Below are 27,997 nucleotides of genomic sequence, written 5' to 3'. Positions count from 1 at the left end.
TTTAGCCATGATAAAGATTGAACAACTGAGCAGGATTTGAGGTTCTCACAGTGGTGAGTACGAAGACGGCCGTCTTCCAGTTTGTAGCGCCGTGTAGTCTGGTAGAAGTTTACCATTGTTTCTCAGGTCCTTGCTGCCTCTGTCATCAGACCTCTGAAATGTCGGTAAACATCTACCAGACTACACGGCGCTACAAACTGGAAGACAGCCATCTTTACACCTAAAAATTGCTACAGCACGTACAACAGAACGTTACGACCATTACGGTCGAATCTTCATGTAATAAAATGCAACACTGATTTTTCACTGCATATCACTTACATCATTGTCATAACCTTCAACTTACATCAGTCACAAAATTAACTTTCTTGCACTTTGCAGCTTCATTTTACATTTGAATGTAATTACATTTAATAATAAAATAGATCCTCTGTGTTAAGAAACGGCATTTTTTAATATGCAACAAATGTGTGATTGTTTTAAAATACAATTCACAACTAAATAAACATACAGATATAATGGAATGAAATTACACTTTGTTGCATTTCTCTCTCTTAAACTTAAAAGTACGAATGTTTAATATCACATTCTGTTTAATCTCGCTTTTAATACAAATTCACTAAGACCTCACAACCTACTGGGGAACAGGATGCATTATTAGAGAAAATATTATTTATGCCTTCAAATGCTATATTTGCATTGGATAGGTTTATAGACTAAGGAATCCCACAAATGACAAAAGTACATACGTATAATTACTTTAACACAATTTTATTTCATTAATGCTTTTATAGAAAAAAGGTTATGACAAATAAATTAATGGATATCAATATTTATATATGTTTTAAAACCACCCTACTTAAAACTCTGTTCTCTTTGTGGGTCTTTACGAAATGCATCGATTAGAAACGAGACGCCCGAAACGAGCACATTCGACTCTGAACACGTCTATTTTGCAGTTCGCTGATGACGACCACTGAAAAGAATGCATATTACACCTGGAAAAACAATATAACCTAAACCAAAGCTTAAAATATTGTAGCCATGGCGGTCTCCAACACAATGTAACATGTCTGATCATTAACATTACACATGGTTTTATTTTACAAATTTCATAGAGCCATTAAGGCTGTTAGATTTAATTTTCATATACATTAACATACAGAAAACAGTCACAACTCTGTGCACGGAGCTATACAGGATTTTATGGTTTTATAAATTTGTTCTCTTTCCTAGAAAGAAGTTATTTGTATTATTTTTATTCAAGCTTTAAAAATAAATACCGAGTCCTCGGGACAGGTACAGACGCTCGGTCCGCTCGGTTTCGCCGCGACGTCCTTCAGCCGACACTCCTCGACCATATTGCTTAGTGTTAGAAAGTATGATTTGTACATCTCAGAAAACTAGGCGCGCAATATTTTACATTGCCCGACGCATTTCTCGATTACTTTCACGGAAGTGATGATGCACAGGAGGGTCTGCGTAACAAATCAGTAACATTTCATTATGTTTATACACTATTTTCACTCACTATCCATCTTTGCTTTCTACTACGTCTTATCATAATACCTTCTTCAAATAAATTACTTTTCACACGTAGGGGATCTGTTTCTTTGTGCTAGAAATAAATATTCAACAATCCATTGCACGTACGAAGTAACTGATACTTCAGTGTCTATAAATGGAAAATCTGCGTCTTCCACAAATATTTGTGTGTTTTTTGTGTGTCTAGTTCTCTGTTTGTTCCAGCACCAATGCGCCAACACCTAAAAAATATCACGCACTGCCGATATACTCAGATTACACGCAAATTAGACGAGGAATTCGGGATCACTATATTCATTGCCACTGTCCTCACTGTCTTCCAACCTCTTTCTCTTCTTTTTATGTCGGTGCTTTTTGTGCCGTTCCGGTTTATGAGTCTTGTGCGATCGATGGTGTCGTGCGTCTTTCACGTCCGGCGGTCTTGGGGGTACGATGGTCAACTTCGGGACTTTCTGAGGAATTTCCTGCACCTAAGAAAGAAAATTAATAATTTCTAACACACTTGTAGAAAAAAAAAGAATGAATCCATTTTCTATAAAATGTGTCAGGAAATTAAAACTTTTTATACCGAAATAATCGACCATCTGAGCTTCTGAGGACGAAATGATAAACGCTCCCTTTACCTTTTGTTCTTCATGTTGCGTGTTTTGCCGAGACTTGTCTGGTACGCCTCCACTGTCACTTGGCGCAGAAGGCCGCACATCATCCCCTCCTAACTTGACTGTGATTTTTGGCGGTGCTCCACTTGGATCATCGTCATCTGGATCATCTGGGTCGAACTTCAACATGAGTTGCTTGAACTGAAAGATAATCAAAAATTTTTCTTGAGCTTCATAACCTTAAATTGCCAAGTCTGCAGTCGTCATGTGAATTCCTACACACAGAACTTTGTGCTACGAAATAAAAATTCTTGAATATGATGAACGTCCATCTGTTCCATGCAAAATTTTAGAAAAGAGCTATATCTAATATTTGCACGAACACAGAAATAGTCTGTTGACTAATGTGAGATGGGCTCGGTGCTGTTTAACTGGACCACAAAAATTTATAAATGTCATGGGTGCTTAATTTCAGAGAACAACAATAAAGTAAAGTACCGATTTTTGCATGACGGTAGAATATGAATGCTCAATCAGTGGATACTTACATCCAAGTACTGCTCTATTAAAGCTCTTCTCGCATTTTCGTCTAAGACACTTGCTGGAGAGCCTTGCCGAAGCTTCTGCAATGTTGCCTTCGGATCGAAACAGGAATTACTGCGTCGATTCACGGTCTTTTCGTACACCTTTGCAGACTCCGACGGTGAATACTGGGTAATTTTCCTGTAAAATGATGACACAAACACAGACGTGGTTCATACTGCGGAAAGTGATGCCACGGGTCTCTCTCAAAATTAATGCGCCATTTAACATTCGCACACTCATACTTACGCATCACTGATCCCATACAGATCCTTCAGGTGCTGTTTGAGAACCAACAATAGTAGACACCCCTGTGATGCCGTAATACATTCCTGAAGTACCGTCGTGTCAACCGGAACCCTACCCAACAGCACTTCTTCGTCCTCATCATCATCCTCTTCCTCGACATAAAACAATTCAGTAGTTCCTGTTTCGGGGTTTAGCCTCGCTTCTTGATTTGGGTTTGTACCAGGAAGGAGGGCCTGAATGAGATACCAAAAATCACATTGTAGTTACCTCGTGTCAAAGAACACGTATGATCAGGCACTTTACAATAATAATAATGTTTCCTGATTCTTTATGAGCTTAAGCAGCAAGAGCTTCTGTTAGACTGCATAATGAGGTAAAGTTAAAACTGTTGCCACGGTAATGAAACAGATTCTTCACACTCTGACAATAAAGTCCAAACGCAGAACCGTACGGACAACGCACCAGCATACAGCTGATAGTTGATTTACTTTAAAAAGGTGTTAAGATATGAAAAAATGACATAGAACACATAATAATCCTGAGGGAAGCGAAGGGAAGACTGAAATGATTTTGTTGGCTGAATGACGCTCAGATGCCTGCTTAAAGATTAAAATTCCACGTGAGAATTTTTTAATTGTTCACATGCCCAAAACACATATAAACATGAATTAAAGGTTTAATATTGTTTAAATGAAAAGGCAATCAAGAACGTCGGACTTACCTCACGAAAAGACTGGAGAAGATTTGTGCCAGACACCGAGATCATAATGTCTATGTGGTGAATAATAAAAAGAGGCTCATCTTGTACTTGGTAAGGAAAGTAGGCCAGATTGTCTGACAGGTACAGCATCTGTGACAGGCTGGTTTTCTAAAAGCAACAAAATAAATACAGTAACGCACTATAACTAAATGCGAGGTTTGTAGAATTCTAGTTCTACGAACACATTTCTGTTGAATGGTACGTTATGGTGATCCACACAACCATTACGGTCAGGCATAGAACAAAAATATCTAGAGACTTATGACAATGTTTACGGCCAGTTAATGTTTTATGCAAATTCTGGTACATCACATAACTTACCACTTGTTCATCAAACTGCTTCAACACTGATAAGACAAGTGCTCTCCTTTGCTGCTTTGTGCTTCTCAGAATGGAGTAAAGAAATCCGTTCAGAGCGCCAGGAAACTCGCCCTCACGGACCCTGTAGCCGCGGACAATGCCCGAATTATCTGCCTGCAGAATTTTCTGCAGTTTGTATGACAGTCTAATGCCAGACTGAGATTTCATATGTATAAAGCCTGGGTATTTCTTCTCAATATCCTGCAGCTGTTTGTCTGCGCTGTGACTTACGACTTTCTCCACATCCGTACTCATGCATATCAGGTACGGCACAATCTGCAATACAAACATCAAACAAGTTACTCTTCAATATAAAAATATCACACACATACACTTTACGTCATGAAATGTTTCAAGATTACGTTCGCCTGAACTCACGACAGTACTTTTCAAGGTGTGATTTGATTCATGACTTACATGGGTAAATATTCAGCTTGCATGATGCACAATCGTACCTGTACAGGATGAACCAAACCCTGTTGCAGGATGAGTTGAATAACCTTGAGGGCAGCCTGTCGAACACCGACATTAGTATGAAGAAAAGACTCCAGGATTTCTTTCAGATACAACTGAATAACTGTGCTGGCCATTCCCGATGATACATCGCCCATTTCCTTTAAATTCTCCTGTTTTGACAATTTGGCCCCTGGAATTCAATTTGTAATTTATTTTATTTTGTTATAAAATGTTGCATTCTATCAGCATATTCTCATTTTACGAACATACTTTTTGGTAACATTTTCCATCAACTGCAGTGTCCCAAGTAGATACAGTGAAACCTCGATGCATCGTTTTCGGCGGGGGTGGGAAATAAAAACGATGAATGCGGGAAAACGATAGATGCGGGAAAGCATTAAAAATTTAAAAAAAACAATGTTTCTCTTTCAAAGTTACTTCTTTTTACCAAAAAAGTCTTTAGTGGACAACTGGTTTGTCGAAACTTTACGTTTTAGACCAAACAGAGCACTTTCCACGTTCAAAGTGTTTTCCTCGTCACGTTCACTAATATTAAGCGCATAAAAGAACGACTTCACTTTCGCCAATGCAGCGTGTGCTTCGGCAAAACTCGGCAAAGCTTCGGGCTCGCATTCGTCGTCTCCCTCTTCCTCACCACTCCAACCCCCTTTGCGGACAATAACAGGAAGAATGGAAATACTATTACTGCCGAACTCAACGAAACGTAGCTGTAGAAGACCCTGAACCGCTGGAAACGAGATGAACCAGAAGAATGAAAAGTGCCGCCAGCCTTTCCTTTGTACTTGTAATAAAAGCATTTGTGAAGAAATTCACACTGCACATGCCATCTGGCATCGCTGGAACGAAATATGAGTGCACCCTAATTAAAATCGTAAAATTTCTGACAATGAGCACCGCCATTCACTCCAATATCACCCCTGCACCGCTGACCCTCATTCCAAAAGAATGTGCTGGTTGGGCGACATAACAGGTTACCGCTACTGCGTATTCCAAAAACATTGTGCGTCTTTCGGTATTAATTTATCTCAAAACCCAGCATTTTAATTTCTCAGAAACGATCATTGCGGGAAAATTGTGGGCCGGGACTAAGATTTTTGAACGATCGATGCGATAAAACGATAGTTCGAGGAACGATAGAAGCGGGAAAATGTAACATTATTTTATATGGGATGTATTCGGGACCGAACAAAACGGACGATGCATCCGGGAAAACGATAGTTCCGGGAACGATGGATAGAGGTTTCACTGTATATAAAGCGCAACTGAAACGTTATCCCGCAATTCTAACTGAATTATGGGATTGCGCGACACAATACTCACAATTGGCAAACTCCTGGTTGGTTTCTATTAAACCATTTCATATATTTTACGCGATACAACATTCAGACATAAATTCTTGCTTAAGTAGTACCTAGATGACGCAAGTAAATACTGAAATTAACATATTAAATTGAAGACACGACTCCAAATCGGCTACTCTTTATGTTTTACAGGTGTCTTTGAGATTAGCAAAATAACAAAAATTATACTTACATTCTTGGTCCTGCTTTATCATTCGCCTCTCTTCCTCTTGGAGGTACATCTCTATGTTGTTCAAGACCTGCAGAAAAAAACTTTAATAATGTCACTACAGCTAACCAGGTAGAGTTATATTTAAGAAATAAAGACACAGAAAGTGTTAAATGACAATGGTGACTTCATGTCTAAGCCCCAGATCACAAAGGGATTCACGGTGTGGAGGTCAAACTCCACGCATTCTACACCTCTCACAAGGAGAAAGCACCCACTACCCACTCGACAGGAGACTCTCAACATTTTTGTAAGTATATAATAATAATAATAAGTTACACGTTACACAAACAAGAAATACGTACAAATGATGTGCTGCTTTACACAAACAAATTTTCAGGAATCAAAAATCAATTCTGCGCTAGATAAACCTGCATTTCAACGTAACGTAAGGCTCTGATAATAGAATTTCCGATTAACTGAAGTCACACTTCCAAAAATTACACTTCCTCAGCACTCTACAACCGGTGGTCTGCACATCTTCGTAAGAAATTGTATATTTGCATACTGTACTTAGAAAAAGGCAATACCTCATCTTCTGTAATTAGAATTTATAATATACACGCTGGTTTATCATCGATAGTTTTATTTAACTTGTGTTATCGTATGTTTTCACGCGCCTGCATTCTTACAGGGCAAGAATATTTATATGCTGATACATATTTATGGCCATGTATAGATTTGTACCCCTTTCTTGTGAGGTAAAATTTTTCGGTGAGCCATCATGTGCTTTAGACAAATTAGGATGTGTCATGAGTAAAAAAATTTTGCAGAACACTGCAGGATTACAGATCACCAAGCAATATAAACCACATTTCACCTGTGTTCTCATATGAAGAGGGGCATCATCTTCGGTGAGCAGACGATGGTACAAGGTCTTTAGCTCAAGCCCAATCATGAAATCGTAGTGACGGATGCACAGAGAACCGATTGCTTTCAATGTGAACAGCTGAATGTCCTCATTAGGCTGCTGTACAAAGTATGCCAACGTGTCACAAACTTGGTCCTTGATGTCATCCTTCAAAAAGAGAGCACACTTATAAATTTATAACTGATATAGAGACACACAACAGGCTACAGAAAAAATCAGAATACTCAAAAAATACATTTAAGAGAATGCAATACCAAACACCACATGAGTCACACACATTTTTTTTTCCAAAGATTCATGACAAAAAATTTGAAAGCATGATCTACACAAGGAATTACAAAAGTGGTAAATCACGGAAAATACGACTGCATATTCCACGTAACTGAACAAACGCGCGGACCACATGCCATGACACAAGGAAGTTCTGTAAACATTTACCCAAATAACACAATTTTCATTAAAAATGCAGACTATATCCGAAAGCACCAACGACTCTCTAGTGGCAAACCCTTGTCAGTGATAATAATACTTATAGTATGAGACTCCAAATGTGGTAACATTATAAGTGTACACTCACTTCCAATCCCTGTATAACATCTTTGTCGGTGAAATCAAAGTGCCTCAACAGAAGCCCAACTGTGAAAAGAGCTCTTCGGAAAAATGGACGGCTTTTAACCAGCACAGGGAGTGTAGGGTCCTTCTCATAATCCCTTCTGTAGTCCCTTAAAAAGCCTGAAATATAAAAATGTCAGCACATCATTGCTCATCAGTGTACACCAAAAGAGTCTTTCATATGGGCAAGAACTTACCAACTTCTCTCATTTACAGTTTACACAATTTCTAACTAAGACCATTAAAAGAAAGAAAATTCTATATTCCAGCAACATACAAGTCCCCCTCCTCCCTCATAGTCCCATATAAACATACAAGATTTTGTGGCCCTCCTGAAGTTTTTCCTATAAAATGCAAAATTATACTCTACGACAGCAGTACCCGCATATTTTATGTACCCTAAATTCCAGGCATTAATTTTTGGCCAACACATAAATTATGCACAGTTCCATGACGACATCAATACTTAATGTCATTATTACTAATGTTTCTAATTCATACCATAGTACTTGAGAAAGCAGTCTCTTATAAGCTTGAAATTTCGTGTCACGCTGTTGACCACAGATCCTAAGCACGAGAGGCAGCTTGCTACAACTGTTCGGTCGTGCTGAAGTATCAGTTTAACAGAATCCTCTTCCAGTTGAGCAAGGAATGTTTCACTTGGGTGTTCCATCAGAGGGACAACCAACTCCAAAGTTCGAGCAACGCTGCTGATGATCTGGTAATCTCCCTGCGTCTGACACTTGAGACTGAGGTACGGTTGCAATGTTATTGCATGATCCACTAGGAGCTGAGGCCGTATCTTGGCAAACAGATAGAGGGTCGTGAGACATGCCACCAGGCGCTGTGAAGAGCCATGACTCTGTTCCTCCTGTACGAGGCTCGTCTCTTCCAACCTCAGCACATTCTCAATAAGGCAATCCACTATCTGTTTACAAGCTGTCAGTAAGGCCTTCGGAGGTTCAACAACTGTCTTTGTTGAATCTTCCTTGTCCTCCTTTGGCTTGAAAAGCTGAAGACAAAAATGTTTAGTATATTAATAATTACACGATCTTTAAACTGTCACCTTAAAATTCCAATGAACATCAGGAACTTTTATGTAAACCTTGAACTTTCTGGACTGAGCATTAGTCACAAATTTCATTTCACAACCACTAAATTAATCCAATGGTGCGCTTTGATAGCTGCAGGTTGTACGTCATTTTGGATGACATTAATTACTTCATACATGAATATTCCCTCTCGACACGTAAACCCCCAGTTACAATGCTGCTGGTTTCCTTCTTAGCCCAGCCATTTTTAACATTCTGTGACATTTTGTAGTATTACATTAGAGAAATGACAAGCAATCAAATGGTCACAGAGGAATCGCAAAAAGTTGCTGCATGCACCATCTTGCAATGAAAGATAGAACTATGCGCTCAAATTGTATAAGGAAAGAGACGTTTTTGTCATCTCACAGCATCTGGATAAAGAACCAACAAACGACCATCCTCAGATAAAGTAGCAAATGTGTTGGTAAATGATAATCCACTTAATTAGCAATGCCAAAAATAACAGTAACATATTGTGGTATGCACTTACACTAAGCAGAAGTTGTTCGAACCACTCGAGACCCATGTCACGGGACGCAGCTACCACATCTGTAATATTCATCACCTTCCTCAGAAGTGCGGTTGAATCGAGTGAGGGTCGTTCCCTGACTGGTGTGAACCACATGTTCTGAAAAACCTCCATAACAAGTTTTCTAATACCTAAAAAATAAATTAATACAATTAAAATATTTATAAACTATCCTAAAGTATTACAAATAATTATCATTAATGATATGATTCACTAGGATAAGCATACATTAATTGTAACTGTTTCCCCAGCAGCCCTTCAGCATTTCAATCGGTTGCTGACGAGTGCAGCAGATGTCTCTAGAATCGCGCAGTTTCATACTGCTGTGACTGTATTACAGAGGTGGAATTTGATTCGTGCATCCAACATCAGCCATTATTATTTTAATTGGTTCGCTTAATTACTACGAAAAGCATGCAGACGAGCAGGTTACCTTCTTCATCATTTACCCGCCGAATCATCTTGACACATATTTCAGGAATCTTCGGAAATTCTGGACATTCCATACAAATGTCCTTCAAGATTTTTATCACTCGTTTCCTGACGCTAACACCAGTATCCTGACAAAATTAAAATTCAACTGTCTTACAAAAACAAACAGTAAATACATCATAAAATTTAAATAATCAGTTAGAGTAGACTCTCACGCAAAGTTTGTAGTTATAAATGGTCGCTTCACAAGTTTCGTGCACTGGATGGATGAGTGTACAGCAATGACAGAGGAAGACTACAAGCTCAAAGGTACACCCCAGAACGTTCATTAAAATCAAATTCTGACACTGTTACAAGAATTTTGTACTCCGATACTACTATCATTGCAAATCAAAGTTCTCCCAACCCAAGAAGAGTAATATTGCCTGGAACAATTTCATGACGTGATCTGAGAAAACGTAAGATTTCTTAACTGAAAAATCTAAATTTACACGCAACAGACAATGAACTTACAAGTATTCTTGTTGAAAGCATGTCATAATATTTGTCAATGAGCTCTGGCCGACTCAAGACAAACTTCCCAACAAGGTCTACTGCAGCTTCCCTTACTGACGTCGACTGGTCCAAGAAGGAATGCCGTACACCCCGCTGCATATCATTCCTTCCCAGAACTGCCGGATCAGCTTCTACAACCATCGTCAAGCATTTCATTGCCTTGGTCCGGATTGCTATCGAACTCTCGGTGAGCACAAAAAGAATCTGGAAAAGCAAATATTCATGTATTAATGTATGCAAATACAATTATTTCAATTTTAATTTTAAAAAAGGCAAACAGCCTTTCAGAACCACACATGTAACAGCTGTTAATTTATGAACATCTTAGCCGACTGCATAACTTGTATGTGACTAAAATAAGTTTATATAAGATGAAGAACATACGTTAAGCAATTCATTACAAAGCATATATTCGAGACAAGGGAAGAAGAAGAAGAAGAAACACCCGTTTGCTCAGATAACCAATTTTTTTTTACAATAACCATAAGTAAACTCCACTCAAATTATATTGGGAACTTTACTGACCTGCTGAAGGTATCTATCAAAACTCTGCGAGAAAGGCCTCTTGGATGCCAAGAATCGTGAGATAAGTTCCGCACTTTCATAATCAATGTAAGTTTGTAGAACTTGGGTTCTGTGTCCTGCACCAACAACGTCCTGAAATGGTCGAATCTTGCTCACAAGGAACTGTTTACGAATTTCCGTCAACCTCAAGAGTGTGGCATTCTTATGATCATTACTTTGCCACGGCAATTTACTATCTTCATCATCATCATCAAGTTCTGAACAGCCTGAACTTTCCTCTGCACTGCTTTCATCTGAAATGCACAAACCAAATTTATTAAGACAGCAAATGATTGGGCCTTAAAACACCTTCAGGCACAGTAAATGAAAAGTATGAGATCTGAGGCTTTCATGACAGTGAAGATGTGTTTCTTCTGAGTTTTGGTGCCATGCAGACTCATCGACAGGTGCCTACTGAAGACTGAAAAGGATTCACGTGACAAACGGTGCCTCACCTTTCCGTTTCTTTCTTATCTTTTTCTTTCTTGACAGGAGTTTGCTGGGGGAAAGTTTCCCTCCATTGGACGGACGTCTCTTCTCAGCATCAGCATCCCAATACCACTGAGCTAGATAAAAATGTCTTGCATACGTGAGTGCTTGATCACTTTGCCCAGTAACAGCCAGGTAGTCTAGCAACACCCGCTGCAAAAACTGGGTACGCTCTTCTTCGTAATCAAGCTCTTCTGTTTCTCTGTCCTGAAATTCGGAGATGCAGAAAGATAAAAATTCACACTCACAAACATGCATACAGTCCTTGAAAGATACCTGTCACGTGATCACGAGTTTTGCCGTTTTCTAGACCTTCTGTCAATTTTTATGATAACCAGAAATAAAATTCTTCCTACAATTGCAAAATAGCTGCTTACTGAGAAACCATTTTTTTTAAAAATAGTATAAATACAGAGTTTGTGAGAACGCGGGCATAAACGTGTTAAAGGAAATACTCGTCTATAGGAAGTCAGTCAATGCATACAGAAACTTACTAGCCAATACATTATAAAAAGTCTATTGAACAATAATATTCTCAGCAAGTAAACAATATTTGCACAAAGGTTTAACATGTTTTTAGGCAAAGCACTTTTTGCAAGCATAATAAAACAAAAAATTAACAGAATTACCACTTTCTTATCTGCAATGTTTCTGTCTTCTAACTCCTTTTGTTCTTCTGTCTTGATCTCACTGATTATCTGATCGATGGTGTTTAACTTCAACTGAGAAAGAACAGCATCCTTCCTCAGCCTCGCAGCCACTACCCCCAGATAGTCCAAAGAAGCAACCCTTAGTGACATGTCAATGCCTTTATTTACAAAGTTGCTGACCTAAAACAATAGGCACACAACCATGGTCATAATAACTTCAATTTCTTTAAAGTTAAACCACATTTTATTTTCTCTTAAAGCCCGTCAATAGGAATTCAGTCAATAAAATATTTGATTTTCATTAGCTACTTAATATAATAATTCTGTCCTGTAGTCTGGTGGTGAGACATGACAAAAAATGTAATCAAAGCTTTGTCTCATTTATCCTTGGATCATAATCCCATATTATAATTGTGTTGTGCATTCCGAAGTATATACGCTGTAATTCGTTGCTCTGTAGAAGATAGTTCGTACCTCATTTTTAAAGAAGTACCATTTTGATTTGAACTTGATGGAACCGTCACAGTGGTCTGTGTGTGTGTTGACAAATTCTATACCCATAAGAAATTAAACAATACAAGTTGCTGAAATCATTTACAGTAGTTAACACTAGTCTGCAGTCGAGTCTTGTCAAGAACTCAACAGAATTCAACCCACATCACCCTAAAACAGTCCAACATCTTATGGTTAAAAAAAAAAGTGGAAATATACAAAAGACAAATATCAAGCCTATGATTAAAAACTGCAAACATACCAACAACTTTCCGAGTAAACTCAACAAAAGTTCTGTTGCTGGCCACTCAGGTTTGTTCACGGTAGTTAGAAGATCTTGAACAAAATTCTCAAACAAAGGCCTGTAGTCAATTTCTTCCGTCTTACTACCACATTTATTTAAAAATACCGAGAGGAAATTTGCGGCAGTTCTGTACGCAGTCTCATACTTGCTGATGATTAGAACGTCACGATCAACCTGGCATATGAGAAGAAACTGTATCAGCAACTAAACATAAAGTTACGTAAAACTTCAATTGGCATGCCACAGTTAATCACTATAAATATTCCTATATGCTAAGGTATTATATATATATATATATTTACTTCTGATGACTCAACATGACCGTGTGCATACAAAATGAAAATATTCTGAGTTTCATGTAGTACCTCTGTAATTCCAACAACAATTTCATGAGGAATCAAATCAATAAAATCTTCTCGGGCAACAAGGCATGCCAGCTGTGGGCACAACTGACATAGCTTGTTGCCAGAGAAGATTTCATCAAGTTCAGTCTCCTTAAAACGTTTTCCCACTTCAACAAACATCTATGTGCCCCCATAAAGTTATCTCAAACACACATTTTATATATAACTATAATCTTGGAGAGAGAAAAGAAATCCAGAGACCACGCACATTCACCAATTTATCCTTGTTCTCTTCTTCATTTTCCTTCCCTTCATTCTGTGATTTCTCTGTCCCATCCGTCTGTAACTTCCCGGGCAAGACCACAACGCACTGAATAAGCTGAAGTACCAACGCTGTTAACATCTGAATGTACTCCTCTGAATTTAATCTGTAAGATCGGAGACTCCTCTTGCTACTTGGTAGTCTTGCTATTGATGCTAAGATGTCATCTAAAAGTAACCTCCGATGTTTCTCATATTTCGTAAATATCTGAAATAAAGAGAGTCCATAATAAGCAGGAACTGAGGTTCTCATGGCAGTGTGTACAAACATGGCCGTCTTCTGGGATGTAGCGCCGTGTAGCCTGGCGGAGGTTACCGACATTTCAGATGTCCTTGCTGCCTCCGTCATCATCACTCTGGTAACGGAAGCAGCGGGCACTTCTGAGATGTCAGCAAATGAAACTTTACCAGACCACACTGCGCTACAACCCAGAAGACGGCCATCTTCAGAGTTCACAATTCATAAAACATCCAACATTCACTCCATATATCTCATTATGTGCATCACCGTGTGACAGATCAAAAATAACACTTTGACTCTCCTGATTTTAAAATGGATAAGACAATGTATGTTTTGTGATTCACTTTATCTTCATCTGCCATGCAGGACAATGTTTCTCATACCTGAGATACATATTAAAGTTTAAGAACAAAGTGACAACGTAGAGGTCACACAGCACCAAAATAAGAGACACAAAGAACAACAGGAGTGGAAGCAGTTACAAACGATTTGAAGACGTCAACCTAGAATTTGTGATGAGGAAGGAACACAATGGAAATCCACAGTAAGGAGCTAGATTAAGCAAGAACTCCCAAATCTCTTATAAACACAACGAGCAAATCAGCTGGCAACCAAAATAACTCACCGTGGTCACTAACTTCAGAGCCGATAGTTGAAGTTCACTGACACTTTCAACAAAAAAAGGAGCAACTCCCATTGAAGATGCATGAAGAACTGCCGTATCTGTGAGCACCTGGATATTGAGGAGTTCCGCTAATAAACTCACTAATTCATGTAGTTTATTGTATAAAGTGAGTATGCTCTTCTCTCGCACCTCTTTGGCATGAGCACGCTTCTTCCGTCCACTTCCCAGATCTGAAACATATATCACCAATTCAGTTTTTTGAACTCACTCCACTCTCTTAAACAAAGGCAGGACTGTCCGCGATATATTTAAAAAACATAACATTTCAGAATGTTTTCTACTCCGATCTTTAGGAGACAGAATGCCGTTATACCAAGAGATTCTTCTGTTACTTTATTACTGTTATCAGTGGCAAAGGTAAGGCTCAAACCTGGGACTCACTCACCTTTCTTGGGGTCCACCCTATACACAGGGTCAAAGGAAGGATATATTGTGTTCTGTAATTGGTATTTTGTAAATAAAACTATTCTGTCGATTACATCTTCTAGATAAATTCTTTTTGGCATGTTTGGTGACGTCATGATATACAATGAAGTCAGCGAAGCATCTGCTGCCCTCATCACTCTCTCCATCGTCAGTTCCATCCACATTTTGATCTCATCTTCATCATCATCCTGAAACGAGGAACAAGTTATCACGCATAAGAAGATTATTGTGAGAAGTTTGGAAAACTGAAGCCCCATTCACTAACATTTCAGTAGACAACCACCACGATTAAAAAATATGAATTTCTGAACTTTGTCCATCATGAGCTACTCTAAAAAACAGAACGCACTATGACAAAAGAACCACAAAACCAGAGCCATCGTTGAAGTTACATCAGCCCTGAACGGAAACACAAATTGTGGGCCATGCATCTATTACCAGATGATTTTTCTCAAAAACCGCTGAACAGTTAAATTTCATTTGCATACTTTTCCTCCAACATAACATTTTCTGAATGAAAACTTGAATAATATCCTGTCATACAGATGGATAAATACAGTACATAATAATGACAATATAATAACCACAACATATTTACTGCATGTCACTTACTAGCATAAAATAGTTCTATTAACAAGATAAATGACTGCAGTCAATCAGTTAAAGACAAAACTTGATTCTCTTCAGCCTCATAGTTACCGATTTTTCTAACGGAAAAGATTAAAAAAAAAATACTCACAGGATCTGCAATTGGTGACACTCTGGTCCCATCTCGGATATTTTTCTCTAGTATGTTGAGTAACCTGACTAATCTGTCTGGAGGTACCGATTCCATAGCACCAAGGGTTTTCAGTTTTGCAGCTTCGCTGCATAAATCTTGAAGCTGATACTTTGGAATCATCGCTTCCGCCGGAACGTCAGCTTCCTCATCTGTAATACACACCGCAAAAAATGATGCACTGTGTATCATGACTTACCAATAAGTTATTGAAACTTCATCTCACATGAAGCATGGTATACCTAAGTCAGCAGTAACGTCCACGTCTTCTGTATTATCAAAGACCACTTCGATGGAACGGTTAAACCTTTGGTAAGTGTTAGTTTCCATTAGCTCTTCTATACTTAACTTCTCCAATACAGGAACTAGCTTTCGCTCCACTTTCCTTAATTTTGTTTTCGTAGTCGTGCATGACAAATCTAGAACAAAAACAATTTAATTGTGGGATATCCTATAGCACATAATCACTTTATGATAAAGAAAATTGTTAGTCAGTGTTCTGGCACTACAGGACGTGCATCTTAAGTGGACGTCAAACCATAAACATCAATATGTCAATGGAGGAATGGTTTTAAACGTTGTTGTTTTTTGGGGGGGTTGGGACTGGGGGTGCACGCAACTTGAGTCTTTATTCTATTACCTTCACATGAGGCACTATCATCAACTGCATCATCTGGTTTGTGATTTGCAAAACTTCTCTTTCTTTTCTTTATCCTTTCAGAGAGAGATGATCCGTGATCAAGGTGCGTATTGACTTTTTTCCTTTCTTCTTTCTCTGGAAAGGAAGAGCATGATTGTAGATGCGGCAAAACAAGATGCAACAATATTCAATACCAGACATAATATCGGTACCAGATTATGTTTAATTAATATACACCGCACACAAAACTGAAAGTATATAATTCTAAACAATTAACTTATAAATAAAGACATGACCAATTAAAAGCAGGGTTGTAGGAAGCTCTTGATATGCAAAGTTTCTTGCTTTCGTATTTTTTTATATTTATTTAGTGTTCTGTCTGACGACAGGTCCATATGAACAGGATCCTTCCATCCTTTTCTCGGACTGGGACCTGTTCATATACGTTCTTGGCAGATGATCCAGAAGTGGTTTGCCATTGCCTTCTTCTGTGTGTGAATGGAGTAATTGCTGGGATGCCACGGAGGAAAACTCCGTGTTGCCTAGACCACGGCCTTGCCCAACACAAGTTATAAATTCGGGCACCGCCGGGAATCGAACCCGAGACAGTATGAATGACATAAGACACATCTTAATATATAGAAAGAAAGAAAGAAATGACTCTGTTGCTGCTCCACAGAATTAGTATTTTTATTCGGTAATTACTTTCATCGTGACAAACCTTTCTGGCGTTGGATTTCCCTTTCCTTCTCTCGTGCTTTGAAATATTTTGACTTGTTTTTTGGTTCTCCTTCACTTTCGGATTCAGAGTCAATTGTCTGGAGATGCTCATTTGCATTTCTTGATATTTTATGATTTGATGTAATTCCTAGTTTGCATGCAAGAGTTGGAGATTTCTCTGCAAATTCCCTAAGACTTCTTTGCATAAGAGCCTGATCCTGAAAAGAAGATTAATATCAATCAAAAGAAAAAACACATTCCTCTTTCTCACTACATAAGAAGTCACAGTTTCGTGTGAGTATCTAACATTCTACGAACAATAAAATAAAACCCAAACTCTTCCTCTCTCATTATTACAAGATTAATTATGTAAATTGAAATATATACATTCAAAACAGGTTACAATAATTAAAACGCATGACTGTCACAACCTTCAGAAAATTGTCAATCAATCATAGACTTTGTGATATCACAATTATATAAATTGTAAAAATGTAGAGACAAAAGATTCCTGAAACAGGTGTAACATATCCACGAAGAATAAAAGTTTACCTCTGCCGATAACCTGTTTAGCCGCACAACGGGTTCTCTTAATCTGGTGTCGGGGACAGAAACGCACTTCTTATCGCTTCCACAATACAGACTCGATTCTTCCTTTACGTGTGCAACAGGGGCTATGCACGCCTGCGCGGGTGACGACCCTAAAATTGAAAGACTTCATTAGAACCAACATGAAAATATACTCACTTCATGATCCGTAACTTCTGCACTGCGTGATACTTTTATTTTAAAGGTAATTTCTGATACGAAATTCTGAACGTCAGTACACGAATCTAAACAGATCCAGCTAACGCCAAAACTAGTTCATCCTTTCTGCTCACTGGTGAATTCGCTACATATTATGAAAACCCGTCTTCACTACTGTACAGACGACAACCACGTACAGCGAGAGACTTAAGTAAAATGTCGCGCTCACCTGGCAAGTGTGGTGTGAGATTTCTCGGAATACTGGATACAGACGTACTTTCTGACATAGGCCTTGATAACTGCTCTGGTAACCCTGCACCCAAACTATCACTTAAGTTATAATCCAAGTTATTCTCCTCCTTCATAATAAAGTCATCTGATGTCCTAGAACTTACACAGTCACTATTCCCACTATGACTACCCACTTCATTATTTACACTCTGTTGTCTGCTATTAAAAAAATCATTCATTTCACCACCATTGTGACTTTGTGTACTATCTGATGCATTCATCAACTTAGATTGTTCTGTTATCACTGATACTCTTTGCACCACGGCAGAGTCCAGCGCAACTCGAAGAGGTGGCGCCGGCACTGGAACCGTCGCCAACGACAGCGGTATCGACAGAGACGCCGGCACCGACGCCGAAACAGGCACGGGCAGAGGAGCAGCTGTGGATGCAGGCAGAGGCGGCACTGGCGGAGTCAGTGGCGGCGCACCACAGAGCAGTCTTGGACTCTTCGCCTGTTGGCTGACGCCGGGGCCGGGAACGGGATCCACGGAGTGCGGGAGGGGGAGACGCGTCGTGGCAGGCGGTGCGGGGCTGCCTTGTGGCGTGTTTCGCGACCCGCACGGGCTCGGATATGAAGGCGATGCCTGGCCGTAGCTTGCAGGAGAAGTCTGGTTGTAATTTGAGTTGAACCCCGTCACTTGGTTCCAATGAGGCTGCCGAGGGGAATTGGCTGAAAAATATATGTCACTTAAATGTAGAATTCTATTAGGAAACATAAACTGTAAGCGAATGCAAGCAACTACTCATTAGAAAGCCAACATCATGACCACACTTGTGACATGTGAGATTATGCTATTTTGGGGCACCATCGTTGTTAACATGTACAAATCTTTTTTCTGCATTGCGTGAAAGTATTTAAAGGCCATAAACAACCTAAGAGTCTTTTCTTTCAATGCACCGTTTACATTCCATCAACGCCGACAATATTTAGATGTGGCAACAGGAGGATAACGTTCAAAGATGTCACATAAAACAGTTCAGTAAAACTGTGTCCAAGAGGACTCTAATCTGAAACCAACAAATTCACTAATTTTAATTAATTTAATTTTAATTTACAAACCCACTCACCAAGTGGTCCCTTGAATACACCAGGATTTCTCTGCAGAATGGCTTTCAAGAGTTCTGGAATATTCTGCTGCTGGTCCACAGGTGGTTCTGTGCCAGCATAATGATCTTTAAGTTCTCTGAAATCAAAAGAAACGCAAATTATCTTAGTACGAGTCCAAAGATGACTGTCTTCTGGGCTGTAGTGCCGCGTAGTCCAGTAGAAGTTTACCGATGTTTCACAGGTCCTTGCCACCTCCATAATCAAGGTGAAGAGTCACTCTGATGATGGAGGCAGCAAGGACCTCTCAAACACTGGTAAATTTCTACCAGACTACGCGGCACTACAACCCGTCTCCAAATAATCCTCATCGCAAGTACTATGACAGGCATTTTGTAATTCAAACACGTGAATGTGTGAGCACACTTACATATGATCAGCGGACGTCTGAACAAGAGACTGGATCAACTGTGGCACCAGGGCATCATCCCGCACACTCAGAAGAATTTGAGCTTCCTCTGCAACCCGGGGGTGGAAGAGCAGCGACTTGTTACTCAATGTCTGTGGCAATGGTGAAGGAAGTGGCATCTCTGGCAACACTGAAAAATGCGGGTGACGTGCTCGTAAGTCTGAGAACGTGCAAGTTTTGCAATCCGTATCCATAACAACACAGTTCACATCGAAATGCTGCCAGCATATATGCAGCCATTAAGATTTTCGGTGGAAGAAAGGCATTGCGGCAGGATTTACTCCAAGTTCAGTTTTCCCCTGCTCATAATCATTCTACCACTGCTCCATCACGTGTCAATTCTGAACAAGTAGGCCATTATTATATCCTCAGTCCAAAGTTAGGGGAACATGACTCGTCTCTGAGTAGTCAGTTGCACATAGAAAAATCCCACAAAAAATAAAATTGCAACCGACGATATAATAAATGGAAAAGTGATTTCAATTTCCTTGGCTGTTCCATTAGCAAAGATAGTGAAAATAAAATTAAAAGACCTACACAGATCTGTTGGACTACACAGACAACAGTTATAAACATAAAAGTACAAAGGAAATGCAGATTACGCTTTTTAAAATAACCCACCCCCTCCCAATATAACTTTAGAGATGTGGCATGAATGATGATGGAAGAGCGGAAGAGATTACAGACCTATCATATTCCGAGTCATCATCGCATAACACGGAAAATTAATCTTACTTACAGTCTGTAAGACTTGATATGCCGGCCAAAGTGGTGATTGGAACACTTGGAATTTCACCATTCATTTTGATGTTGTCATAAACACTATTTCACCCATAGTTTTAAGCTTGAGGCACTGAAAAAACATAGACACATAATTTTCTCATTATGTTAGTACCACTGATGTATTTAAACTTAATTTCAAAAGTACACGAAAACAACAACAACAGAGGACTACTTGAGAAATCATCCGACAAATTTTGTTTTAGTAATCTCATTAACCCACGACCCATACAACCTAATAAGTCCTAAGTCAAACCAAAATTCTGAAAACAATTTATGTCATACAAAAGACTTACATAAGACACAAAATATAAAGAACATAAAAATTGATGAATTGTATTTTACACACTTCGTAACATTGCACATATTCAATAAAATAAACACAAGGAACTATGTATCTTTACTTGACATAAAGTGAATATTAATGTAGCAGTTTACAGAGTATAATATAGTTATCAGCGTGAAGAAACCATAATTCTTCACAGCAAAGTATTCGTATTACAAAACAACAAAATGCACAACGGTAAATAAACATACCAGTCATTCAAGAGACAGAACCAATGGACCTGATCAACTGTCATCTGTGTCAAACAATCAACTGCTACGTGGGACACCCAAGCAGAAGGGACACCTGTCACTTGGCAATCAAGCCGCCGAGGTACTGTCATCTTTGGAAGTGTAAGTCACAAATAAACCTCGCTGTGAAATCTATGTGTGGAGAAAAAAAATCAGAATGAGGGATATTTAACATAATCTCAACACACACGTTCCAACAAAACAATAATGGCTGCCTTACGGGTTGTAGCGGTGTGTAGTCTGGTACAGTTCTTCCCATTTTTTTTTTACTTTTATCATTGTTTCTTATTTTGTAAATTATTTCCACGCAAGACACATACATAAAACAACTGGCAAGATTTAAAATTCGGCTACACAGCGCAACATCTCAGAGACTGTCATTTTCGTAGAAGAGCATGACTGACCAAAATATAGTCATAATAAAGCAATAAACCTTTTAACATATCAACTGAATCTGGACTTGGGACCCACCTCCCTCCAATTACATTATTTCTTATGGGAAATTTGAGTCAGATTAACGCGATGTCACCTTACATGAGATATTTCTGGAATGAAACTATCATGTTAGTCGGAAACTACCTACTACTAGCTGCTATTCTCGACTCTGGAATCTATCAGCATTCTTTTAAATCAAAAAACATCCACGGACAAAAAGTTTGGATAGTGCTACAAATGCATCACAATGTCAGGTTCTGCAATGCCAGGAAACTACACGCGTCTCCACATAAGGTGACACGGAGGCAAAAACTAAAATAATTTTGTTAAAACAAGGAATTAATGTTACAAGGCTGACCTCAGGGAAATGACAAAAAAGGGCACATGCTCTAGAAACAAATGCACAATTACCACAGCTGGAGGGGGGGGGGGGTCTAGAAAATATCTATCACTGAAACGTCGCACATGGACCTGCAAAGTTTTCTGCCCTTCTTTTCAATTCAGTCCATGTCATTAAGTCTAAAATTCAACATTAATACAAAATTACCAATTCCTTCCTCAATGACTTGACTGCTTGGAACCAGTGTTTATCCTTGTCCTATCCACACACTTTGTCTGGTAGTCTATTAAATGTCTTAATTTATGTTACCAAAACTGAAAAAGAAAATAAAAACATTGCTATATCGATGTTACAACAAAAACAGACAATGCAAGCATAAAACAAATACAGAGTGTACAAATAACCATTTCAATGTAGCAACGCTCATAACTTAAAAGTTAAGGGATGAAAACAAAATGCATTTGAGTGGGTCATATGATCAAGCCACATTAGTTTCCAAATCTATTCATCTGAAGTGCTGAACTCACAGCTGTTAAAATGGCTTGTCAAGTACAGGATCTCATCATGCCAACATTTATTCTAACAAGACGGAGCACCCCCACATTTCCACAAAACTTCTTAAATTGCCAATTTCCTAAAGAAATACATTGGCAGGAAATAGAATTTGAAAGATTCCAATGCACTTCCGATGGAATTTAAAGGAAAAGTTTGTTCTGAAATATTTGTTTTTGGTACCCCTGTAAGAATCATAAATTGCTTTCTGTTGCCAATCACAATGTTCTTGCAATCTAGGCCTTGTCACTCGTGAAACACCCGACGTCTCTTCTTAAATTTCCACAATTTCACTTCACTTCTGAACAAACACTGAAAAAGAAGCATCCACCTCAGCCCATCAATAAGGTAGCCTCAGGCAATAAATTCCTCCAAATTCTAGCAACTACCAATAACACACACTGAAGACCAAACGTTCAATGTTGCGAAAACCTCAAATCAAACATAAGTGTAATGTACCAGAAAAAAAGGATAGTTCACCTGATTTACACTATATAATAACACAGAGCTTTATACAAGATTAATTACTAATCATACCTCACTTTAGAATACGTATCACACATACTTTACAGTTAATTATGTATTAATTAAACTAAAAATCAACCAAACATAACAAACCAGTCCGTGTCAGTGATGCAGTTCTCCTGTCATAACCTCAATTGATATCTGTCTTTAATTTTAGATCCTGCCCTTTTGCTAAAAGATGGTGATGAAACATGACGAGAAATGCAGCACAAATATCTGTACGTTGAACTGAATCCAACCTGTAAACAATACCAACCAAAGTGCCAGTGCTGTTACACTCCCAATTCCTGCTAACAAGGTCAGCTGTACATTCTGAGAGAAAAAAATGTATAACACACATTTTCATATTAGCTTCATCTAGCATAAAAGGAACACTGACAGCTGCAATACCTATTGAAAAGAAACAAAGCAAATTGCATCATACAAATTAAAACTATTAAATTGCATGCTTACATGCAATAAAATTCAATGTAATAGATGTTCAGTCACTGGAAGGAATCACAATGTCAAAGAGAATGGGTGTACTCACAAAGGTTGTGGTCCTTAATTGTGTTAAAATACTTATGGGCTGCCACTGATTACATTCAAACACAAAGCAAAGCTCCTTACACAAGGCCACCCCCCCCCCCTTACACTCAAAAAAATCTCATAACCTGGCCCAGGAAACTATTACAGTCTCAAAAAGTAAGTCTGGATTGCATGTCTAGTGTGAACTTAGAATTACAAACCACACACATACCAATTATTTTGTCGTAGTACACACCTGCCTTCCATCTGTTAGAATACCCCAATATCCCACCCACTTCTAATGTTTCCTGAGACCTATCTACGGATAAGTTCTAATCCAGTCTCAATTCGACTGCATACAGCAATGGATTTATCTTACTTATTCATTTACGACACATTTAACAATGCTGTCAGTACCTCAGATTACACAGCACTGAATAAGAATCTGTTTAATGAATAGTGATTTGGAGAGGATATGGAAAAGAGCAGTCAGATCTAATGGCATTCTCCAGAAAGAACTAAGGAAAGCCACAAAAAACCTAAATCAGAATAGTTGGTTTCACAATTTGGACGCCTTCTGATCGAGAAACAGGTGTGCGCTAACCACTCGACCATAATGTCCAGTTACACCAATGGAAAATACTTCTTGAACAGGAACCAATGTCCATACACAATAAAACTACACCAACACAAACATTTTGCTTTTTAAAATATGCATGAACAGTATTTGTTTTACAATTTACAATATTACACATAACATCCACAATTCGTAAATCTCTCGTCAGTCAGGTTTAATCTGTAACAGCAATATGCCCACCAAACACAATGTGTTAACACTCGCTAAAGTAATTTAATGTACATTCCATCTGTAACAGCACATTATGATGCCTAAAGTTGGAAATAAATTACTTTCCAGTCCATCTCCCTAGTTATAACTGACAACACACTGAAAACTATATTAAATTTTGGACATATGAGCAAGATTCATAATGAATCAAATAACAAGTAATGCAACAAAGTGGTATATTATGGGTAACACACTGCTTATAGAAATAGCTTGCATTTCATTGTGATCAGTTCACACTAGAATTACAGCAATAACACTTTAAAAATTATCACCCACTGACATGCAATGTGTGTCAAAAGCAACATTTTTGCGGGCAATTCTTTATGCCCATAACTATGGAGGAAGGTTTGTTTGTAGTGGTTTATGGGATTGCCCAATAATCACTTTATGTGCCACACATCACAGTAGAAAGTATTTTTTTAATTTATAAGCAATAAAATATGGAGATCATGCAAATTTAAAAACATGCAACATCCAATAATCGCTACGGTCAGAAACATTTTCAAAAATAGAAATTTCATTGCTTTTGTGTCATGTGTAGCAATATATTGCATGTTGGCTAATGCTCATTGCCTCTCGATTGTTACTGTTACAGTATTCTTCCTTAACAAAACCTAAATTCTCCAGGACTGCAAGCATCACTTAATCTACTCGGCAGTTTCTTGAGTCAATACGACACTCTGTGTTAAATCTAATTTCATTCATATTGACAATCACACACAAACAAAGGCAGCTTAAGATCAAGATTTTTATCCTTACAGTATTGAAAAGCTTTCCCCCAATACAGGTACATATGAAGTGTAAAAGCATTTAAATTTTAGATGACAAATAGCATTTACATAAAACATAGCTTTCAATAACAGTATTAGAAGTATATTAAGTGTTAAAATTTTAAGTACCTGCATTTGATAGTACACCACGTATTAACATTAATTCAACATGCCTAGCTCATAGCGCAAAATACGAAACAGGTCTAAATCTGACCAATATATTACAAATCATACAGTAAAACAAGTCTATTATGAGTTATAAACGACAGCATGACACAGTCACAACATTAAAAGTTTCATGCGATGCAGGAAATTACTATTCACCAAGCAAATCTAAGTGCCCATAACAAGTAACCTGAAATTACCTTTACCATAATTTTCAAGCAACAATTATGACTATCATTTATAAAAATCTTACAAGATGAACACAGTTCAACAGTCATTCAATAATAGGAAAGTAAACTACACCATCGCACCTATAACATGTAAACAACTGTAGCAATGAAGTCCCTGAGTCTATACACAATATGAATTAAAAATACCTTAACTCAGAAGAGAAAGACAGCAGTAGAATTAATTTCCATGCTCCTTTATTTATGAAGTATGAGAGACATGCTACACAAGAGTCTAACACTAGAACACATAATGTAAAGATAATCATACTTATTTTAAAGAAGCCAGTCATCTTCGGACAGTCCCAGTCTTTTGGGCGCAAGAATCAGCCATGTCACTTTACTGCTTAGTCAATACAATTATGGCAAGTGGAATTAGTTATCTGGATAAACAAATCAGCCATTTTCAATCTGTCATTCCCCCTGAACCTGCAGCATGAACCACACAAATCATGTGTAATTTATTTCAGTAATATTCACCATCATGCAAAAGCATAACTAAACTTATGCAGGCCTAGCATTTCTCTGTGAGGTATGAGTTCTATTCATTAAATAAATACAGGCATGACATAGTTACATACATGTACAATGCAACAATTCAAGACCTGGGTCATATCTAAATATTGTAAGCAAAAAGTGCATGACCACCCTGACTGTTCACCATTATCTTTGAAATGGAATGTGAATCAACTGTCTATACTCACTAGTTCAATATACCAAATGGTACACATTAACCTATTTTACAATACCTATCTGTTTTGATTAGTCTTATATCAACTCATACATATTATAAACAATAACAGAAATTGCAAAAATACACATTAGTGAACAAAACAAATCTGAAAACTGAGGCCTACTTAGGCCTACATGAACCTGTAACTCCAGCATATTACAAATAATAAACAGTATATATAACTAAGTACAATGGACCTACAGTAGCATAAAAAACCTTACAGAAAATATTCACATACATTATTTGAAAAATGAGGCATTCATCATAATTAGTAACAGTGTAAACAATGAATATATTTTAAAAAATGGATGAAAACTTGAAACCTAATTGAATGTTCGTCCAATTGTAATAAAACTAACACGTGAAAAACACTGTAAATAGCAACACTCTTGTTATATCAATATAAAGACTTACCTATAAATTAAAAGTATGAATCCCGCCACTAGTATAAGTGACTTTAACGTGTAGTGTTATTCATAAGCAACCTGTACAGCCATTATGTCAATGACTCCCATTTTGGGGCTTTAGCTACACACGCGCCATCTATCGGTCATCACACAAACTTTACACCACAACTCGCAATTTACATTTCAGTCCCAAATGCGTCACGACGGGATGACCATAGGCACATCCGTAACACAATTAAACTTACATGGCCATGAATACATTTCAATATCACTGTCATCCTGTCTAAAATACGGGTAATGCATAACCAAAATTAAAATGAAAACCAGGATTACATGCCACAACTGATTCTAAAACACACCGCTAGAGTGGCCATCAGTGTACAAGGACAACAAGACCAGCCCGGGCAGACACAGAAATTTCAAATTCACAATCAAACGTTTGTTTCACTAACTTCGTGTTGAAACACAAAAAAAAGTAATAGTCACTGTCCAGATCGTCAAGTCAATAAGCGCAATTAGGAAGCTTGTACACCCGCACAACGCATTCACAGTTGCTAAATTTCCTGTAAGTCATCACTTATACCCACCTCTCCAAGGAACACTTACAAATCATATATGTAAAACCCAAGGGCATGGGGTTTGCTTCGCAATATAAAATAATTCAATCGTGTTAAGTATCGGCATAATCATTGCATATATTACAGCAAAAAATATATTTCTTCATATCAGATGTCTTACAGACGCGCCAAACATCACATATCCCCACACAACCAGACATACTGTTCATTCACCCGCCATAAAAATATAGTTCTTCTGACACTTTTTGTGTCAACGCTAGGTAACTTGTGCATTGTATGTATAACGTTTCCTTAAATATATATTTTGAAAGCGATAACAATTCTACTATAATATGTCAATATTTACTGCAATAACAAACATGCGTATGAATACATAAAAATACCTCGGTTTCGTCTATCTACTTGCCTTGACGGCGTACTCATTTTAAAACATAAAAAGACATTCTGTGAAGCGAAGTGTCCATTGTATTCATCTGTGCATTATAGGTTAGCTTCACATCGAAGGAAATTTTATTGCGTAGAGTTAATTCTAAGTAATTTGTGATGTTATAATTGTGTTTATAAGTTATGTCATCAAAACAATAATTATGTTTATGGCTATAACCTCTTTCTTGTTTGTGGGAGCAAAGCCCCTTCAGCAGCACATGCGGGCGGCTTGCCCCTGGTGAGAAGGCGTGCTGGTGCTGGGTGGTAAAGTCCCAGAGGTGGCTAGGTGGGTCTTTGATCAAGCTTGTGGAGAAAAGCCTAGCAGTTTCCCTATGGTATTCAGGCTGGAGGTAGCCTACTGCTTAGATAGCCAAGCCTCGGGGAGGCCCAAGGGTGTCAGCCTAGTGAGGAAAGGGTATGGAGTTTGAAAGCCCAAAGGGAAGGGAGAGATTTGGAGATGAATCTATAGGGTCAAAGCCTGTGGAACAGCAATCATGGGTGACTTGGTCTCACAGATCAAGAATGATTAAGAAAGGCCCAGTCTGTAAGGCTGCGGGGATGTCAATCCCTGTTTGGAGCAAGACTGAGGGGAAATCCCTGGGATATTCCTAAGAGGATGCAGGCCCCAGAAGTGGCCAAGTCCTTGGTGGTCTAACCCATCATGGTGGAAGCCTTGTGATGGAAAAGAA

At 38.3% G+C, this 27,997-nt stretch overlaps 1 protein-coding gene across 4 annotated transcripts; it reads right to left on the bottom strand.

Moving 5' to 3' along the window:
- Positions 1–431: 431 nt before the first annotated feature.
- On the bottom strand, positions 432–27,089 carry Nipped-B (Nipped-B cohesin loading factor). 4 transcript variants are annotated; one of them, XM_087354469.1, is made up of 35 exons: positions 26,312–27,089; positions 25,436–25,593; positions 22,742–22,887; positions 21,779–21,885; positions 20,758–20,928; positions 20,180–20,293; positions 19,402–19,570; positions 18,995–19,110; positions 17,865–18,596; positions 17,441–17,589; positions 16,890–17,106; positions 16,169–16,303; positions 15,771–15,947; positions 15,490–15,680; positions 14,710–14,938; positions 14,265–14,494; positions 13,346–13,606; positions 12,692–12,907; positions 11,917–12,117; positions 11,254–11,494; positions 10,760–11,052; positions 10,193–10,438; positions 9,681–9,807; positions 9,209–9,378; positions 8,126–8,636; positions 7,590–7,744; positions 6,962–7,159; positions 6,106–6,172; positions 4,551–4,741; positions 4,057–4,371; positions 3,697–3,843; positions 2,976–3,208; positions 2,693–2,867; positions 2,169–2,345; positions 432–2,015 (listed from the first exon to the last, which is right to left on the bottom strand). In XM_087354469.1, exons 6-35 carry the CDS (start codon positions 20,241–20,243, stop codon positions 1,812–1,814), a joined length of 6,537 nt encoding a protein of 2,178 aa, XP_087210595.1. In that variant the 5' UTR covers positions 20,244–20,293; positions 20,758–20,928; positions 21,779–21,885; positions 22,742–22,887; positions 25,436–25,593; positions 26,312–27,089; the 3' UTR covers positions 432–1,811. The 4 variants fall into 4 exon arrangements, with proteins under 4 accessions (XP_087210595.1, XP_087210598.1, XP_087210596.1 ...); XM_087354472.1 differs by having other exon boundaries at positions 16,890–17,100; XM_087354470.1 differs by having other exon boundaries at positions 26,892–27,089.
- Positions 27,090–27,997: the final 908 nt, after the last annotated feature.

The sequence above is a fragment of the Zootermopsis nevadensis genome, unplaced genomic scaffold (genome assembly GCF_977971745.1).
Source record: "Zootermopsis nevadensis isolate Lab colony 2312 unplaced genomic scaffold, Znev_1.0 Znev_ptg000023l, whole genome shotgun sequence".
Classification (NCBI taxonomy): domain Eukaryota; kingdom Metazoa; phylum Arthropoda; class Insecta; order Blattodea; family Termopsidae; genus Zootermopsis; species Zootermopsis nevadensis.
The sequence above is the reverse complement of the archived record's forward strand: the minus strand, read 5'-3'. Positions and strand labels throughout refer to the sequence as shown.